The following is a 21487-nucleotide window of genomic DNA, read 5'->3' as shown; positions in this document are numbered from 1 at the left end:
ATATTAAATCTTGACAAACATGTAGTAATGTTCATCGTTAACATTAACCCCTCTTCTTTGTTAAATAATACATGCATGTGATTGGTATTCTTACAGTTATTTTTGACTCCACAAGTTCGCTATGAGTTGAAAGATAAGGATAATTTACTCTTTGGGGATGTGAAGTGTGTTTACATCATTGGTGAACATGTAAGTAAAATAAAAATGGTTCATTCATGACAATTGTTCTGGTTCATATTTTTATATACTCAATTTTAAAGACCTGTACATGAGAATTTACTCATTTTATAACTCATTTAATTTTGAAATTTGCAGGACAATCCAGAGGACTCTGAGACAGGATCTGAATCCGGATTCCAGACAGCTCCTACTGATTTGTTGGATAATAAAATAAAAACCTCCCGTGTAACCACTCTTGTGTACGAGTCAGAGGAAGAGGAGTATGAGAGTGATGGCAGTGTGGATCTCCTACAACCTACACAGGTAAAGGATAACAGATCTCCTACAACCTACACAGGTAAAGGATAACAGATCTCCTACAACCTTCACAGGTAAAGTATAACAGATCTCCTACAACCTACACAGGTAAAGGATAACAGTTTCTCCTACAGCCTACACAGGTAAAGGATAATAGATCTACAACCTACACAGGTAAAGACTAACAGATCTCCTACAACCTACACAGGTAAAGGATAACAGATCTCCTACAACTTACACAGGTAAAGTATAACAGATCTAATACAACCTACACAGGTAAAGGATAATAGATCTCCTGCAACCTACACAGGTAAAGGATAACAGATCTAATACAACCTACACAGGTAAAGTATAACAGATCTCCTACAACCTACACAGGTAAAGTATAACAGATGTCCTACAACCTACACAGGTAAAGGATAACAGATCTCCTGCAACCTACACAGGTAAAGGATAACAGATCTCCTACAACCTGGACAGATAAAAACAACAGATCTCCTACAACCTACACAGGTAAAGGGTAACATTTCTGTAGTTGACATGTCAGACTACAAGGAATTCACATATTCATAATTTTTCTGATCCATACAGGCTACATGTCAGAGTTTGAACATAACTAGATGTGATTGGACTTTGAACAATTAATTTATTTTCAATTTTAGGCTTTTATACAGAAACAAGATGGAAACAAGAAAAGCCGAATTAATTTTGACTTGGACACAGATGAAGAAAGTGGTAAGATGTACTTAGATGTGATGTCTGAATGATGATATCATTGACAATTATACACGTGTATAGTGTACTTTTAAATTGTTTTAAGAACCTGATTGGTTGTTATTTACAGACAGGAAAAGCCCAGACATAACTGTGAAAGAAACTCCAGCCCCTAGTAGGACCAAAGGTTGGTGTTTATATTTGGGCATGGTTCAGTATATCGTCATTGACTTCAGACATTGTCTAGTTCTGTTCTTTATAATATGTTATATTAATATTCATATTGAGAATTGTATAGAAAATCACCAAGTCCCTGTGAGAGCATTTGCATGTATTGTATGAATCTCACTTTAATTGGATAATACCAGTCTTACTGAAACAAAGAAAAAAATGAAGGCATTATATTTATTGCAGTCATTTCATATTAAATGAATTTTTTAAACCCATTGCTTATTAGCTTTTAAGGTTAACCTAGGTTAAGATGAAGGTTATACAGAGAAATTTGTGATTCTGTTTCTACAATATCTGGCTAAATTTTGATACCTTCAGAATATGCTTATACAATTAGTCTTATGTACATGTGTATGAATTGAAATTTTTGTTTATATGTAGGTATATTGAGCACTTCAGTTGTGTTACCAGAATCTGGGTCAGAAACGGAGGAAGAAGAAAGTCCTCACTCAGGGAAAGGTTTGTGTTGGACATGAAATATACGACTTACTCCATATAGAGAGGAAGATGCCTGTGTAACTGGCTCTTTTAAGTTGGAATAAAATCCATGTATATGCAAATGAATGGTCTCAATTTCTTTAGAGATAATTTAGGCTGCTAATATGATATGATATAAACCAGAAAAATGTGCAGAGGTGAAGCCAAATTTTTTTCTTGCCAACATCAAACTATGATTGCTGTAAAATCTAGAATAAATAAAAGAGACATTCAAAGTTGGATGAATAATGTTTATAGATTTATTTTTTTTAGCCTACTGGTGGCCAGAAGAGCTTATGCGATAGTAATCGCCGGGCTGTCCGTCTGTCCGTCTGTCTGTCTGTCGTAAACAATTTTTCAAAATGCTACTCCTCCTACGGTTTTGATCTGATTTCAGTATAACTTGGCATATAAGTAGACTACACTAAGATACATAATTCTGTGTATCGGATTTTGATTTTGACGAACGGTGTTGGCGTTGTTACTAAAAATAGAAATTTCTGTGAAATGCTTTCAAAATGCTACTCCTCCAACAGTTTTGGTCTGATTTCAATATAACTTGGCACACAAGTAGACTACACTAAGATACATAATTCTGTGTATCGGTTTTTGATTTCGACGAACGGTATTAACGTTGTTACTAAAAATAGAAATTTCTGTGAAATTCTTTCAAAATGCAACTCCTCCTACAATTTTGGTCTGATTTCAATATAACTTGGCACACAAGTAGACTACACTAAGATACATAATTCTGTATATCGGTTTTTGATTTCGACGAACGGTCTTGGCGTTGTTACTAAAAATAGAAATTTCTGTGAAATTCTTTCAAAATGCTACTCCTCCTACAGTTTTGGTCTGATTTCAATATTACTTGGCACACAAGTAGACTACACTAAGATACATAATTCTATATATCGGTTTTTGATTTCGATGAATGGTGTAGGCGTTGTCTACTAAAAATAGAAATTTCTGTGAAATTCTTTCAAAATGCTACTCCTCCAACAGTTTTGGTCTGATTTCAATATAACTTGGCACACAAGTACACTACACTCAAGATACATAATTCTGTGTGTATCGGTTTTTGATTTCGATAAACGGTGTTAGCGTTGTTACTAAAAATAGAAATTTCTGTGAAATTCTTTCAAAATGCTACTCCTCCTACAGTTTTGGTCTGATTTCAATATAACTCAGGGCACACAAGTAACTACACTATGTAATTCTGTATATCGGTTTTTGATTTCGACGAACGGTGTTGGACTTTGTTACTAAAAATAGAAATTTATGTGAAATTCTTTCAAAATGCTACTCCTCCTACAGTTTTGGTCTGATTTCAATATAACTTGGCACACAAGTAGACTACACTAAGATACATAATTCTATGTACTGGTTTTTGATTTCGAAGAACGGTGTTGCTGTGGTTACTGAAAATAGAAATTTCTGTGAAATTATTTCAAAATGCTACTCCTCCTACAGTTTTGGTCTGATTTCAATATAACTTGGCACACAAGTAGACTACACTAAGGTACATAATTCTTTATATCCGTTTTTGACTTCAATGAACATTATTACCTTGGTTAATAAAGATAGCAATTTCTGTTACTCTCAAAATGCTACTTCAAATACAGTTTTAGTCTGATTATAATATAATGTGGCATGCAAGTAGACTACACTAAGAACATAAAGAAATTTATTCAAGGATCATTATTCTCTTTTTTGCTAGTGTAAAGTTTCAATTCCCAACTGCTTAAGTACTTTCCTCTTCCTTTGCTATAAGTACAAACCAGTAGAGCTTCAGTCTCAGAAACCTGGTTTAACTTGTGCATTTAAAAAAAAAAAAGTTATAAATAATTGTTTAATAATATACTGTAATGCAATAGAAAATCTTTGCAAAGAACTGAAAAACATAACCATTGGAAAGGTCTGGATATTTTTGTTGGTTACCTGATTATTTTTGTTAGGTGTACAGAAGAGGATTGCCAGTGATCTGAGTTTACTACAGGCTCCTACTCAGCGCTTCTTAGCAGAGAGTGATGCAGGTCAGTCACACATCCAAATCTCATCTGATTCCATCAACTGTCCAAGTGAAGTAATTACTGAGTGTACAGAAACAGAGTTGTTCCGGTTTTCTTATGTTGGCATTGTAGAATGTGACATATCTGACAAATGGAGTATACATGTATTGATGTCTTCAGCAGAAAGTAATTACTGATGGTATCATTTGTTAAAGGAGGTTGCAAGTTAAAGTTGAAGAAACATTGCTAAATTGTTGCCATTTCAGTTTTCAACACTGTGAAATGGCAAATGTTAATGTCTTATTTTTTTGATAAATGGGAACTATAAAGGACAAAAACCCTTCTCTTCTATTGAAGAGGTACAAATAGACTAAAAAATTACTTCCTCTGTACTTCTCTGTTATTTGTAGAAACCACTGAAGAGGATTCGCCTAAAAAGAGTATCCTTTGTGCTGAAACCCAATCATTCCTTGAAGACAAAAGGTAGATGTAATACAGACATAGGGCATATTTTGGTGCTCTTACTTTCTGAGTTGTTTAGGTGCGAGGTAGGGGGGTGTATTTTTTTCAAGTCAATAGACCCAATTTGTTTTGCAATCCCTCAGGTGAAAATTTGATTGTCTATTGAAAATGAGGCATTTATATGGCACAATATGTGTTATAAAAACTACCGATAAATCACTAATTTTCGTGGGGGGTTAATTTTGGTTGTTTTCGAGGTATGTAGAGACCCATGAATTAATGACCTTCACTAAATGTAAAATTTCATATGCATTAGTACTATAAAACATTTTCAAACCACAAAATGAAATCCCTACAAACCTCCACTCTCCAACCTCGAAAATTTGATCCCACAAAAATGTGCGATTTTACCGTACTTTTTATCTTTTTTCAGAGGAAAGAGTGGTGTCCCACAGGGAATAGTACTTGACAGTGATCACGAAGAAAAGGTAGAATATTTAATTCACAAATTCTCATAGTTTATTTGATAGGCTATCTAAATTTAATTCTCTGGTTCTCAGGCCAATTTTCTCCAAAACAAATGTGGGAGGGTGGCATTTTATTTATCATTTTATTGGCAATAAAGTAGATGAGGGAGGCATTTTTTTTTAGCTCTACTGGTCAGAGACCAGAAGAGCTTATGCGATAGTAATGCGTCCGGCGTCCGTCCGTCTGTCCGTCCGTCTGTCCGTCTGTCTGTCTGTCTGTCTGTAAACAATTTTTCAAAATGCTACTCCTCCTACAGTTTTGGTCTGATTTCAATATAACTTGGCAAACAAGTAGACTACACTAAGATACATAATTCTGTGTATCGGTTTTTGATTTCGATGAACAGTGTTGCCGTGGTTACTAAAAATAGAAATTTCTATGAAATTCTTTCAAAATGCTACTCCTCCTACAGTTTTGGTCTGATTTCAATATAACTTGGCACACAAGTAGACTACACTAAGATACATAATTCTGTGTATCGGTTTTTGATTTCGATGAACAGTGTTGCCGTGGTTACTAAAAATAGAAATTTCTGAGAAATTTCTTTCAAAATGCTACTCCTCCTACAGTTTTGGTCTGATTTCAGTATAACTTGGCAAACAAGTAGACTACACTAAGATACATAATTCTGTGTATCGGTTTTTGATTTCGGTAAACGGTGTTGCCGTGGTTACTAAAAATAGAAATTTCTGTGAAATTCTTTCAAAATGCTACTCCTCCTACAGTTTTGTTCTGATTTGGATGTAACTTGGCACACAAGTAGACTACACTAAGATACATAATTCTGTATCGGTTTTTGATTTCGGTAAACGGTGTTGCCATGGTTACTAAAAATAGAAATTTCTGTGAAATTCTTTCAAAATGCTACTCCTCCTACAGTTTTGTTCTGATTTGCATGTAACTTGGCACACAAGTAGACTACACTAAGATACATAATTCTGTATCGGTTTTTGATTTCGGTAAACGGTGTTGCCATGGTTACTAAAAATAGAAATTTCTGTGAAATTCTTTCAAAATGCTACTCCTCCTACAGTTTTGGTCTGATTTCAATATTACTTGGCACACAAGTAGAGTACACTAAGATACATTATTCTGTATATCGTTTTTTTGATTTCGATAAATGATGTTGCCGTGGTTACTAAAAATAGAAATTTCTGAGAAATTTCTTTCAAAATGCTACTCCTCCTACAGTTTTGGTCTGATTTCAAAATAATTTGGCAAACAAGTAGACTACACTAAGATACATAATTCTGTGTATCGGTTTTTGATTTCGATAAACGGTGTTGCCGTGGTTATTAAAAATAGAAATTTCTGTGAAATTCTTTCAAAATGCTACTCCTCCTACAGTTTTGGTCTGATTTCAATATTACTTGGCACGCAAGTAGACTACACTAAGATACATAATTCTGTATATCGGTTTTTTTATTTCGATAAACGATGTTGCCGTGGTACTAAAAATAGAAATTTCTGAGAAATTTCTTTCAAAATGCTACTCCTCCTACAGTTTTGGTCTGATTTCAAAATAATTTGGCAAACAAGTAGACTACACTAAGATACATAATTCTGTGTATCGGTTTTTGATTTCGATAAACAGTGTTGCCGTGGTTACTAAAAATATAAATTTCTGTGAAATTCTTTCAAAATGCTACTCCTCCTACAGTTTTGGTCTAATTTCAGTGTAACTTGGCTCACAAGTAGACTACACTAAGATACATAATTCTGTGTATCGGTTTTTGATTTTGATAAACGGTGTTGCCGTGGTTACTAAAAATAGAAATTTCTGTGAAATTCTTTCAAAATGCTACTCCTCCTACAGTTTTGGTCTAATTTCAATATATCTTGGCACACAAGTAGACTACACTAAGATACATAATTCTGTGTATCGGTTTTTGATTTCGATAAACGGTGTTGGCGTGGTTACTAAAAATAGAAATTTCTGTGAAATTCTTACAAAATGCTACTCCTCCTACAGTTTTGGTCTGATTTCAATATAACTTGGCGAACAAGTAGACTCTACTGTACACTAAGATACATAATTCTGTGTATCTGTTTTTGATTTCGATAAACAGTGTTGCCTTGGTTACTAAAAATAGAAATTTCTGTGAAATTCTTTCAAAATGCTACTCCTCCTTCAGTTTTGGTCTGATTTCAATATAACTTGGCACACAAGTAGACTACACTAAGATCCATAATTGTGTTTATCGGTTTTTGATTTCCATGAATGGTGTTGCCGTGGTTACTAAAAATAAAAATTTCTTTGAAATTGTTTCAAAATGCTACTCCTCCTACAGTTTTGGTCTGATTTCAATATAACTTGGCACACAAGTAGACTACACTAAGAACATAAAGAGACTTTATCAAGGATCATTATTCTATTTATTGCTGTTGTAAAGTTTCAATTCCCAACTGCTTAAGTACTTTTCTCTTCCTTTGCTATAAGTACAAACCAGTAGAGCTTCAGTCTCGACAGAGACTTCTGGTTTAAATTTTAATTTTCGAATTTTCTTTAAAATAAAGATAATTTTTTTTATTCATAGATATACTTTCCATGTCTGATCAAAAGGTTTGCTTTATCCATTGCTTATCAGCATGTGAACATCGAAGGCAATGTCTTCGAATGTATATTCAACCGAAGTAGCCAAAATCTCATTGTAAATGGCTACCGGAATGATATTTGAATACTAAACTACAAAAAAATACGGACGGAACTGTTTTTTCTGGATTAGCAAAAATACAATAAAATTAGCAATGCGGCTACCTCAAAACAGATGCGCACTGGCCTGAGAACCAGAATTTCAATTTTATGTAGCCATAGCTATTTTTGAAGAAAATATTATGTTGAAGTGACTCAAAAAAATATTTTTAAGCATTTTATTGTTGGGCAAGATATTTTCGTGCATAATTTTACTGAAGATAAACCTTGAAATGTCAGTAGCAGTTTGCTCAGTCTGATAAAAATACAACTGTACTTAGATCTTTGTGTATTTGTGATTGAGTTTTGAATTATAATGTGACTGCCTTGATCTTTATGAATATTTTTATGCCCCCCTTCAAAGAAAGGAGGGCATATTGCTTTGCTGCTGTCAGTTGGTCCACTTAGTTTCTGTTAATTTTCATCACAACCATTGCACATACTGTAAAGAAATTGGTATGCAGATTTATCAGATAAGTATCCAGGTCAAGTTCTGTTTTGGGGTGGATTGAGCCATTTTTGACAGAGTTATGCCCCTTGGACTTAGAAAAATTCCAATTATTTGCAGTTTCCGTTCATTTTCTTCGCAGATGTTGCACATATTGAACTGAAATTTGGTATACAGATTTATCAGATAAATATCTAGGTCAGATTTTATTTTGGATGTGATTGGGCAATTTTGAACAGAGTTATGCCCTTTGGACTTAGAAAAATTCCAATTATTTGCACTTTTTGCTCATTTTCTTTGCAGAGGTTGCACATATTGATATGAAATTTAATATAAAAAATTTATCATAAAAATATCTGGGTGAAGTTCTGTTTTGGTTACGATCTAGCCACTTTGGACAGAGTAATTCCCCTTGAACTTAGAAATATTCTGATTATTTTGGGGAGGGGAGCACAAGTGTTTTACAAACATTGCTTATTTTGGTTGAGATTTGAATTACAACAGTGGGATGAGGACATCCCTGTGTATTTGTGGTTGATATTTATGTTATAAATGTAGGATGAGGACATCCCTGTGTATTTGTGGTTGATATTTACATTATAACTGTAGGATGAGGACATTCCTGTGGTTGATATTTACATTATAACTGTAGGATGAGGACATTCCTGTGGTTGATATTTACATTAAAACTGTAGGATGAGGTCATCCCTGTGGTTGATATTTACATTATAACTGTAAAATGAGGACATTCCTGTAGTTGATATTTACATTATAACTGTAGGATGAGGACATCCCTGTGGTTGAGGTGGAGGAGGAGGAGAATGAGGAAGAAGAGGCAGACATGAGTCACTTGTTTGCTAATCCGACCCTGGCCAGCGATCTTCCAGAGGATGTCAAGGACACTGAAGAGGAAGAGGATACTGTGACAGATGAGGGGGATCAAGAGGCTGAGACTCAGGTTTTCACTGACCAGACAGTGGCTGTCAGCGATGAAACGGTGGCTGTCAGTGACGCGACAGTGGCTATCAGTGAAGATACATTGGTTAAGAATAAAAGCAGGGGAAAAGGAGGGAAGAAGTATGGAAGAACCTCCAAAAGTACTCCAATTGTGGAGGTAGAATTAAATGAGGATGAAGATGAGGCCACACAGAAGATTTCTGACATAACTGATGGTGCAACACTTGCTGTTTGTAATCAGGCTGAGAATGAAGCCACTCAGGTTTTTGACAATAAAATGAAGGAGGCAGAGACTGTAGCCATTGAATGTGAGGCCACACAGGTCTTCAATGATAAATCAGCTGACGCTGAGACTGTAGCCATAGAATGTGAGGCCACACAAGTATTTAACTATAAATCAGCTGAGACTATGGCCATAGAATGTGAGGCCACGCAGGTCTTTGATGAAAAGACTTCAGAAGCAGAAACTGTTGTGTTTGAATGTGAGCAAGGTGATGAGAAAATGGCGGAAGCAGAGACAGTAGCTGTTGAATGTGAAGCAACTCAAGTTTTTGATGATAACAAGGCAGCAGAGGCAGAAACTTTGGCCATGGATGGAGCCACCCAAGTGTTTGATGACAAGCCAAGTGGGGATGAAATGGGAGACAGTGATTCAACTCAAGTGTTGGGTGAAAAAAATTTGGACGCTGATGTCATACCAGCAGAATGTGAAGCAACACAAGTATTTGACTATGATGAATTGAATATTGTAAAGAGAAAAAGTGATTCTACAGCAGAAACTGTTGCTCTAGAATGTGAGCCTACGCAGGTATTTGATGAAGGAACAGACAGTGGACCTAGGACAGCTAGGTCAGACAGAAACACCGAAGCGGAGACTGAAGACCATTCGGAGCCTAAACAGTCTACTGAGGAGGATCAAACTGTTAAAAAGAAAGGCAGGGGCAGGGGCAAAAAATCTACAGCAGAATCCAAACCAAAATCTGAAGTCACTGTGGATTCAGAGGAAATTCAACCAAAGAGAAGTGGCCGCATATCCAAAAGAAAGTCATTAGCTGTGGAAGAAAAACCTGTGGAAAAAGCTCAGGATACCACAACCAAGAAAGGAAGGGGCAGAAGGGGAAAGGGTGGCAAGAATACGGCTGATGTCACAGAGGAGTCGGGAGGGAGGGGTGAAGAGGTCACAAAGGAGGAGACTGAGTCTGACTTTACCACAGAGAAAACGACAGCAGAGGAGGGGGAAGTGGACGGCAGGGTGAATGACACAAACTCAGACACAGGTAAGGGACTGCCATATGTATAAACTCACCTGTCTCTCCAATCAAGGTTTAAAATTAAAGGTTTTGATCTTTTGCATGTTGGTGAATTGGAGGCAATGAGTAGTGTAACATTATACCCACATTTGATCTTGTGGCAGGGAATATACATGCATTATGTGCATTTTTGTCAGAAATGTGTATGTTTGTGTATATGTTATAAATACAGATATTTGACATGTGGGCATCAGTTTATAGTAGGCATTCTCTGAAAGTCTACAATTACTGTAGGTAATACCTATAATTCAGTACTAGTACTGGCAGATTAACACCTTGTTTTACTGTATTGTGTTTTAACACAGGTGTAGAGGAGATAGCCCAGACTGTACCGTATACAATGGTGTGTGATGATGAAGACTTACAACCCACACAGGCCTATTGTATGGAGGAAGGTGATTATATAAAGAGTTATTAGTCTCCCCAAAAATTAAAGTTTCTAAGACGCTGCTACATCAGGTCAAACAGTGCTGCATGGTAAATTTTTTTGACCCCCCCCCCCCCAAATCTCTAGAAATATTTACAAAATTCTGGAATCGATTGTTGCAGATGTAAAAAATTGGCAGACCTTTAATCAATTTAAGGTACAGACCAGTGTAAGGTTCATAAACCCTCTGCTCACTGATATAAATTGTTTGAACCTTAATGATTTTCCAAAAGAAATGTATTTTATAAGTAAAATACAAACAATTATGAAATAGCTTGTGGGGCAAATTGGACAGGAAAGACACTTCAACTTGGCAAATCTATAAACGTTTATGTCATTAAGAGATCTCTCTTATCAGAGTATCAATGAACCTGAAATCTTGTTACAATTTATCATACGACATTCAAGTAGTTTTTAATTACAATATTTAGAGATGAGAAATGTGCTATTCATATTTAATAGAAGTTTATTATAATGAATCCATCATAGTTCCATTTTTTAAAAAAAAAAACTAATGTGGGTATTATCTTTACTATTTATTATATTAATGAAAAATTCGACAGATGATGAAAGTACTACACCGCCAATCTCAGAAGTACTGGGAGTAGAGGTCAAGGATGGAACGCCAGTTGAACCAGTTAAAATGGTACAAGAAATACCAGACGTTTTGGTAGGATATCATAATACATTTTTTAGTTATTAACTCCATTTTTTAGGTTACCTGAGTAAACTCAGATGACCTATTGCTATCCGTCTTCGTCTGTCGTCGTTCGTCGTGTGTTAACATTTGAACATTTTCAGCTTCTTCTCTGCAACCACTTAACCAATTTCCACCAAATTTTACATAAAGCATCTATGGATAAAGAGGAACATAAATTGTGAATTTCATGGTCCCTGCCCCCCTGGGGCCCGAGGGGTGGGGTTCAAACCTCTAAAATTTATGAAATATTTAAAAATCTTCTTCTTTACTCTTGGACATCAAGCAGTCAAACTGTTGGCATGATTTTTATCAGCATTGAGTTCTCTACCAAAATTTTGAAATTCATGGCCCCAGAGTCGGGGGTTCTAGTGCTAAGGCGGGGCTATATTAATTATATAGTGAAAATGCATTAATTCTTTGAAAATCTTCTTCTCTGCTCCTGTGTATTAAATAAACTAACCCAAGTACATATTTATGATGAGGAAGAATGCCTTTTCCAAAATTGTGAATTTCATGGCCCCAGGGTCAGGGGTTCTAGTGTTAGGGCGGGGCTCTATTGATTTTATAGAGAAAATTGAGAATTTGTTTGAAAATCTTCTTTTCTGCTGCTGGCTATTCAACAAACAAACAAATTATATAGTTATGATGCGCAAGAATGCCTCTTCCGAAATTGTGAATTTTATGCCTGCAGGGTCAGGGATTCTAGTGTTGGGGGATGGGGGCTCTATTGCATATATAGAGAAAATGTTTGAAAATATTCTTCTCTACTGCTGGGTATTCAACGAATTAACTAATTATAGAGTTATGATGACCGAGAATGCTTCTTCCAAAATTGTGAATTTTATGGCGGCAGGGTCAGGGGTTAAGGTGGGGCTCTATTGATTATATAATGAAAATACATTAATTCTTTGACAATCTTCTTCTCTGCTACTGGGTAGTAAATAAACTAACTAAGAACATATTAATGATAAGGAAGAATGCCTTTGTGAATTATATGACCTTAGGGTCAGGGGTTCTTTTGTTAGGGCGGGGCTCTATTGGTTTAATAGAGAAAATGCAGAAATTGTTTGAAAATCTTCTTCTCTGCTCCTGGGTATTAAGCAGATGAACTACCTTCATAGCTATGATGAGCAAGGGCCATTCTTCCTGAATCATGAATTTCAATGCCCCTGGGTCAGGGGTACCATATAGATGGGGGGCTCTACTTATATACTGAATGAATTAATTGATTGAAAACTCCTCCTTTCTATTAATCAAACATTTTTGACAAGCAAGGGTGCCTTTTCCAAAATTGTGAAATGTGTGGACCATGGGTCAGGGGTGAAATGTGTGGTAGTGGCACTACTGATTATTGCTTAATATTACTGATTAGTTGAGATACATTTTTTGGTTTCCCTACTCTGTCTATGGGTATTAAGTAACCAAACTAAACATGCTAAGTGTATAGTTATGATTAGCAATGGTGCCTCTTTCAAAATTGTGAATGACATGATGTCTAGTTTAAAACATGAACCAAAGTCATTCGTTGTAAAGTTGTTGCATGATGCTCAGGTGACCTATAAGGCCCATGGGCCTCTTGTTGTTGAATCAAAATGGCAATAATGATAGAAGAATTTTTCTCACAGACTGTTTAAAAAGAATGAATTATAAATTGTTCAGAAATGTGATCTTGTGATCATGTTAACATACACAGTCAAACCTGTTTCTAGTATCCAAAATATTTTTACACGATGATGGAATTCACCTGTATTAAATTTGATAGACATACATGTATAAAGTGTATTTTATTAGCTCTTCTGAGCCAAAGGCTCAAAGAGCTAATGCTATGGCCATATGTGCGGTGTGCGTAAACTTTTTAGAATATGGGCCATAACTCAAGAACCCCTTGGCCAATCAGTACCAAATTTGTCACAGGGTATTCTTGGCCCAAGGACTACCATTTATACTAAAATTAGGGTTGGGACCCTTAAACAAGGGGAGATAATCAGGAAAACAAAACCAAAAGTACTGGTTGCTAAAAAATCTTCTCCATAACCACTAGGCAGATTTTCACCAAACTTACATACAAGGATCAGGATATGTCGAAGATTAAAATTTGCACGGTGAATGACCCTGGGGCAAAGGGCGTGGTCTCAAGGTCACTTCAAAGTTGACATAAATGTACAATTAATAAAAACGTGTATATTTTGCTTACTATAAGGACTAGGATCATCAATTCTTGTAAGTTGATGCATCTTACGACTTCACATCATGTTAACTCAAAAGTAGGTCACGGTGACCTCTTTTTAAAATTTTGCGGGGATTTGTTTTCAAATTGATTTAAAGGCATATTTTGGACACTTTAAGGCCTATGATCATCTAACTTTGTCAGTTGATGCATCTTGGGTCCTCGAACAATGTCAACTTAAAAGTAGGTCACCGTGACCTACTTTTTGAACTTTATGACTTATCCTTTTAAAAACATTAAATCCTATTATTTCATACACTGGGAGGTTTAGAATCATCAAATCTTGTACTTTGATGCATCTTGGGACCTTAAAACATATTTATGAAAAAGTAGGTCACTGTGACCTACTTTTTGAATTTTGCCGACATTTGTTTTCAAATTGTTTAAAATTTTGATTACCTTCAGACCTACGATCATCAAACTTGGTCAGTAGATGCATCTTGGGTCTTTGAAAAATGTTGACCAAAATGTAGGTCACGATGACCTACTTTCGACATTTTATGGCTATATTTAAGTATCTTAGGTATTTATTGGCTTAGAATCATCAAACTTTGTGAGTCCATGCATATTTGATTTTCGGAGAGTGACAACCTAAAAGTAGGTCACGGTGACCTACTTTTGACATTTTATGGCTATATTTAAGTATCTCAGGCACTTATTGGCTAAGAATCATCAAACTTTGTCAGTTGAGGCATCTTGGGTTTTCGGAGAATGTCGACCGAAAAATAGGTCACAGTGACCTACTTTTGAATATCTCAGGTATGTATAAGCTTAGAATCATCAAACTTTGTCAGTTTAGGCAACTTGGGTTTACGGAGAATGTCGACCAAAAAGTAGGTCACTGTGACCTACTTTTGACATTTTATGGCTATATTTAATTATATCTGGTACTTATTGGCTCAGAATTATCAAACTTTGTCAGTTGAAGCATCTTAGGGTTTCATTGAATGTCCAACAAGAAGTAGGTCACGGTGACCTAATTTTGAATATTTCAGGTATTATTGGCTTATAATCATCAAATTTTGTCAATTTAGGCATTATGGGTTTTTGAATAACATCGACCAAAAAGTAGGTCACCGTGACCTACTTTTGACATTTGATGGCAATTTATAATTATCTCTGGTACTAATTGGCTTAGAATCGTCAATCTTTGTCAGATGATGCATCTTGGGTTTTCAGAGAATGTTGACCAAAAAGGTCATGATGACCTACTTTTGAATATCTCAGGTACTTATTTAATTAGAATCATCAGTCTTTGTCAATTAATGTATCTTGAGTCCTCAGAAAATTTCAATCAAAAGGTAGGTCACTGTGACCTACTTATGGTATTTTATAATTATATTGTAATATCTTCAGTCTTAACTGGCTAAATATTGTAATATGCATGGGGTTTGGACTTTAGAATTTTTGCATGTTAATTGCACTGACAGGCTGATGGTGGAGTGTTTTTTACTGAAGTGAAGTTGCATCCAGTTGTTAATTTATTAGAAATGTTTTATTGTTCATGTTACTTCATTACTTTATTGTTTACTTAAATTATTGATGCAATACACATTGCACTTCGACATTGATATGTAAACAAATGCTGTTTTTGTATTACTAGACGATCTAGGGAGGTCTTGTTGAACAGACAGTAAGGGACAGTAATACTAAGATGTTGTATGTCAGTTTTTCATCATTATCTACCATATTACGACTGTAATTTACTTACTTATTTCAGCATTATCACATATGTTGTAAATTGGGCGCCTGCCATCTTTCTTACGAAGAAAATAGTCATGTGACATAAACATTGTTGTTTTACAATTGATAAGATCGAAATAACACTGTCCGTGTCCTCAAATATTCATAATTGATACTTAAATGTTATTTTATTGCAGTATTGTCATTTAATTATGTTTTATTTGACGAAATGTTTTGGAACTTGAATGTGTAGCGTAATACTTATGTGTTTGCATTATTGTTCGGTATTACTACGCTGTGGATTGTGCGTGTCCGTTTTATTATAGATTGTTTCTTGAACTTATTTTATCGTGTATATTGAATAGAATTTATAGCTCCCACTTTCCATGTAGAAAGGACATTTTGAGCGACATTATTTTCTTTGTTTTACACAATATGTATGTAAAGTAGTTCTTAGAGGCTTCAGAGAGGACAATTATTCATTGGTTTGTTGTGATCACGTGACCATTATAGAAGGTTATATATACGAGCAGCGAACGCCAGTTTCATAACGAGGATCACAACGATCAGATCATATTACGTCATCAACATCACTGACTGTAAATTACTAGCGACTTAGGTATGAGAAAATAATGTAAATTAATACAAATTAAGTAGCGTATAATTTCTCCACCGCACGGACACCGCAATCCACTGTATTTTATTAGGCCAGAGATGTTTTAAAGCTAGGACTTAGACTCATATAGATCTGTACTGACTGTTTTGTTATATTTCATTGAAGTCTTTATTAAATGAAATATTTAAAACGAGAAATGGAACTTGGTTATGATTTACAAGGATGTGGATGTGAAGTAAATTATCAAGGGTGTTTAAAAACATGCTGAGGATGCCCCCCCCCTTTTTATATGTGGACGGATGTCATGAGTAGTCCTGATAAAATTTAATTCATTGAATTTACACGGGATGGAAACACTGTAAGCTGATTGGCATTTGACAGGGTGCTGAGGAAGCTTACAATTTTTGGTGTCAGAAGTGGGATGTCCTGCCATATACGAGGACATCTAGGATATGAACCCATACTTTAATACCTGTCAAGTACTGAAGTAGAGTGGATTGCGGACTGTCGTGTGGTGGAGAATTTAAAAAAAATCTATTTTTAAATAGCGATGTATCTATGTTCTTGTTACTGTTCTTATAGTTAAAAAAATGGAGGATGCTACTTCGCCGGATCCTGAAGTACTTATAAATGAACATAGGGAAAATGTTCAGTTAGGCCAAGGGGACGAAACAGATGTCTGTGGGAGGAACACTGATGACGAATATTTAATGGCAAATGAAAATCCTTTGGGAAGACATGACATTGACGACGATGACGAAGTAGGACATAATTTCCGTCGGCGCTCTGAATATCAGTTAGCTGACGACGCACATAGTGATTACAATCGCTTTTTTACACTTATGATCAAACCCGAACCCTACAATGGAAAAGAAAGCTGGGAGGAGTACTTTTCTCACTTTCAAGACTGCGCTGAACTTAGCCACTGGGACGACAGGACAAAACTTCTTTTCTTAGCCGCTAGCTTACGTGGACAGGCCAGGACTTTCTACATGAGCCTAACTCTTGAGGAAAGACGCAGGTTTAAAATTCTTGTTCAGCGTATGAACCAGAGATTTGGTAGTTCAAAGCACAAAAATAGGTGGCTTTCAAAACTGGAAATGCGTAAGCGGATGCCTGGAGAAAGTATTGCAGAGGTTGGAGACGATATACGGCAATTATCACAAAAAGCTTATAGTAACTTGAACCTTGAAGCTCAGGAATCACTGGCCCTGAACCACCTTTACAAAATTATTTCCGTGGAAATGAAATGCCGTTGTATTGACAAGGAGTGTAGCACTGTTGCAGAAGCAGTAGATGTCATTGAGAGATACGAGTCAATAATGGGGGATGGGGATAAAAAGAAAATAAATGTTAGACATGTGGATCAAGGACAAGTAGTCAAACAGCCAACTGGAGAGCAGAAATCAAATAACTTGGAACATACAATCAAGTTACTAATCGATAGATTAGAGAAACTGGAAAGTGCACAGAGAATAAAACAATGGAAGGGCAATAACTCTTGGACTTGCTTCATCTGCAATTCACCAGATCATCTCATGAAGGACTGCCCAGACCGATGGACAAAAGGACAACAAATGACCACGACCTCTAACCTGAATAGGAGACATGGGAGTGGAAACATGAGAGATAACAGATATCATTAAGTCAGGAGTCGGCACAAGAGGAATGTGTTTCTGTTGGAAATGAACATACTAGGAATGGCCACACAGGGGATATAACTCTCTCATGGGACAATGGATTTTATACAAAGGAAACATATTTAACAATAGATTTTCTAGGATAGTGGATCACTGGATCTACTGCATCGATTATTTCATATGGAATTTTTATTAAACTCTCAAAGAAAAGGACCTTGTAACAGGACAACTAGATGACTTGACTTAATTTATAGGATAGATTGATGCCATATCGAGGCATCAACTTGCAACCCTGGTTCGGGAAGTTCACACCACAAAACTGAATGATGTCGGACAGTAGTATGATGATACCATATTTTTTGTGTTTTATTATATTGACACATGTCTAAGGTGGATGTTGTCCTAGGTGGTGCACCACACTAGGTGAATGTGTAGATAGTGACTGGCCATTACTATTATTGCACATTAGGACCTCAGTTGTCTAGGGCTGGGCTGGACTGTAGGTGGACCTCAGTTGTCTAGGGCTGGGCCGGACTGTAGGTGGTCATCAGTTGTCAAGGGGTAGACGGGACTGATGGGAAAACAGTTGTCTAGGGCTGGACCGGACTGATACTTTTGTTGGTTTCAATCTACTACTGGAATAAAATTATAAATGGATAATTGATGTGACTTCCTGATCCTGGGAGGAATCTACAAAAACAATGAAGAATTAGACCTGACTGATTGACTGACTGATTCCCATAGGAACCTACCTTTATCAACTACATACATTCAATTCTAACAAGAATAATCCAAATCTTGTACTAGCTTATGCATAGGGAGCTGTATACTGTATACTTGGGGTGGATGGTGGATTTTCAACATAACTGTTTATCTGTACAGCAACATGAGACCACCTGAGGAGGAGATGGAGACAGAAGTAGCAGAGAGATGAAGAAATGGAGAAAGAAGTAGCAGAGACACGAGAAGAAGAGATGGAGAAAAAAGTAGCTGAAAAGACATCAGATGAGCAGGCAGATGTGTGAGAACTACCTAAGGAAGTGGCAGATCAGGGAGAATCATATGAAGAAGTGGTCGAGTGCAGGAAGGATGAAGATTTCGTTGAAGATGGAAGAAAGAATATAGCAGAACCAGAAGATTAAGTATTAATTAAGACTGTAAATTCAGGAGAATTTGACTTTTTAAGTGGGGGGAAGTGTAATATGCATGGGGTTTGGACTTTAGAATTTTTGCATGTTAATTGCACTGACAGGCTGATGGTGGAGTGTTTTTTACTGAAGTGAAGTAGCATCCAGTTGTTAATTTATTAGAAATGTTTTATTGTTCATGTTACTTCATTACTTTAGGCCAGAGTTTTTTTATTTTCTGTTTAATGGGAATTTTTAAGAGAAAGTTGGGTCGAGGGGACGAAATAAAAATAAAAATAAAACATCAAAATTTGTCGAGTCGGGGCCAAAATAAAAATAAAACCCAAAAATGGTATTAATTTTTTTTTCCTTAAAAATGTTGAAAAACGAAAGAAAACAACAATACAGTTCTGTTTACCCTGTATTTGGATTTCAAATATATGTATTGATAAAAAGATACAACTGCATGAGTTATCCTACTGTGGTTAATCACACTTGCACATTTATTTTAGTATGAAAGCAAATCAATATAATATTATAATTTAAAATTATTTTATAGTAACAATAATGTTGAATACACGTGGATGACAGAAAAACCACATGTACACTGCTTAAAATTTTACACAGTTGTATAAAATTAATAAAAGTCATGATAAGAAATGTTTAAAGCTACATGTATATTATGATTTAACAGCATTTAAAAAAAAGCAATGGGGTTGATAGCTAACTTGACAATGCTATCTTAGTATAAAAGGATAACACATTTTTGAGGTTCCGAATGAAAATTTGCCAGCTGAACTTTTTGATGAACAACAGCAAAGTCATCTTGGATGTCTTTTGAAATGACATTCTTGCTTGTTGATATATCCCGCGAAGTGTGAGAAACTAGTTCCTTAAACTGGTTACGACATCGTAATCAGCAAGACGCTCGTAAAAGACTTTGATTTACACAAGCTATGTCAAACGTTTATATGATTCATTTGAAATAAGGTGTACATCAAACCCGATTTTATTTCAAACCATCAATGAATGACACAGTCGGCGGGAAATTTAAAAATAAAAGTGAAATTGACCTCTTTTATTTTTATTCGGTATTTTGAAAAAATTGGGTCGGCGCTTCCCGTTAAACAGAAAATAAAAAAACTCTGGCCTTATTGTTTACTTAAATTATTGATGCAATACACATTGCACTTCGACATTGATATGTAAACAAATGCTGTTTTTGCATTACTAGACGATCTAGGGAGGTCTTGTTGAACAGACAGTAAGGGACAGTGATACTAAGATGTTGTATGTCAGTTTTTCATCATTATCTACCATATTACGACTGTAATTTACTTACTTATTTCAGCATTATCACATGTGTTGTAAATTGGGCGCCTGCCATCTTTCTTACGAAGAAAATAGTCATGTGACATAAACATTGTTGTTTTACAATTGATAAGATCGAAATAACACTGTCCGTGTCCTCAAATATTCATAATTGATACTTAAATGTTATTTTATTGCAGTATTGTCATTTAATTATGTTTTATTTGACGAAATGTTTTGGAACTTGAATGTGTAGCGTAATACTTATGTGTTTGCATTATTGTTCGGTATTACTACGCTGTGGATTGTGCGTGTCCGTTTTATTATAGATTGTTTGTTGAACTCATTTTATCGTGTATATTGAATAGAATTTATAGCTCCCACTTTCCATGTAGAAAGGACATTTTGAGCGACATTATTTTCTTTGTTTTACACAATATGTATGTAAAGTAGTTCTTAGAGGCTTCAGAGAGGACAATTATTCATTGGTTTGTTGTGATCACGTGACCATTATAGAAGGTTATATATACGAGCAGCGAACGCCAGTTTCATAACGAGGATCACAACGATCAGATCATATTACGTCATCAACATCACTGACTGTAAATTACTAGCGACTTAGGTATAAGAAAAAAATGTAAACTAATACAATTAAGTAGCGTATAATTTCTCCACCGCACGGACACCGCAATCCACTGTATTTTATTAGGCCAGAGATGTTTTAAAGCTAGGACTTAGACTCATATAGATCTGTACTGACTGTTTTGTTATATTTCATTGAAGTCGTTATTAAATGAAATATTTAAAACGAGAAATGGAACTTGGTTATGATTTACAAGGATGTGAAGTAAATTATCAAGGGTGTTTAAAAACATGCGACGGGCTGAGGATGCCCCCCCCCCCTTTTTATATGTGGACTGATGTCATGAGTAGTCCTGATAAAATTTAATTCATTGAATTTACACGGGATGGAAACACTGTAAGCTGATTGGCATTTGACAGGGTGCTGAGGAAGCTTACAATATTATCAAACTTTGTAAGTTGATGCATTTTGGGTCTTATGATTCTAATAGAGTTGGAGGCTTCTAATAGAAGTGATAGATTGTACAATTTATCAGAAGAGCGATTCAAGGCCGTTGGGCCTCTTGTTTACTGTAAAAATACCCTTGATTGAATTATTTTTGGTATTGTCTATTCAGCCTGTACCAATACCCCCTTCATCCCCACACAAGTCTGCTTTAGCCAGCCCAGGAAGAGGGTCACCCTCCCCTAAAAGAGTCCACTTTGAAAAAGTATGTGTCTCACAATTCATTTCCTCTTGTTAATCAGAGCAATTTTCTTTTGTTTTCCATTCATACTTAATTTAAACAAAAAAAAAATCTTGTTAACTAGAGCAGATTTCTTTAACTTTCTTTTTAAACATGATTTAAAACATGGGCTTTCTTTGT

The 21487-nt window shown here is 35.6% G+C and overlaps 1 protein-coding gene across 1 annotated transcript; it reads left to right on the top strand.

Moving 5' to 3' along the window:
* Positions 1 to 96: 96 nt before the first annotated feature.
* LOC134263273 (enolase-phosphatase E1-like) lies at positions 97 to 21331 on the top strand (the record flags this gene model as incomplete). The annotated part of the gene is made up of 12 exons (XM_062745597.1): positions 97 to 189; positions 316 to 483; positions 1140 to 1212; positions 1322 to 1378; positions 1804 to 1881; positions 3858 to 3935; positions 4322 to 4394; positions 4807 to 4861; positions 8823 to 10275; positions 10614 to 10703; positions 11299 to 11405; positions 21239 to 21331. Coding segments are annotated over 12 exons (2418 nt in total), but the record flags the coding sequence as incomplete, so codon positions are not given.
* Positions 21332 to 21487: the final 156 nt, after the last annotated feature.

The sequence above is a fragment of the Saccostrea cucullata genome, unplaced genomic scaffold, assembly GCF_032062105.1.
Source record: "Saccostrea cucullata isolate Sc308-1 unplaced genomic scaffold, CSIRO_AGI_Scuc_v1 ctg11292, whole genome shotgun sequence".
Lineage (NCBI taxonomy): Eukaryota > Metazoa > Mollusca > Bivalvia > Ostreida > Ostreidae > Saccostrea > Saccostrea cuccullata.
This window is presented reverse-complemented; position numbering and strand designations above follow the sequence as displayed.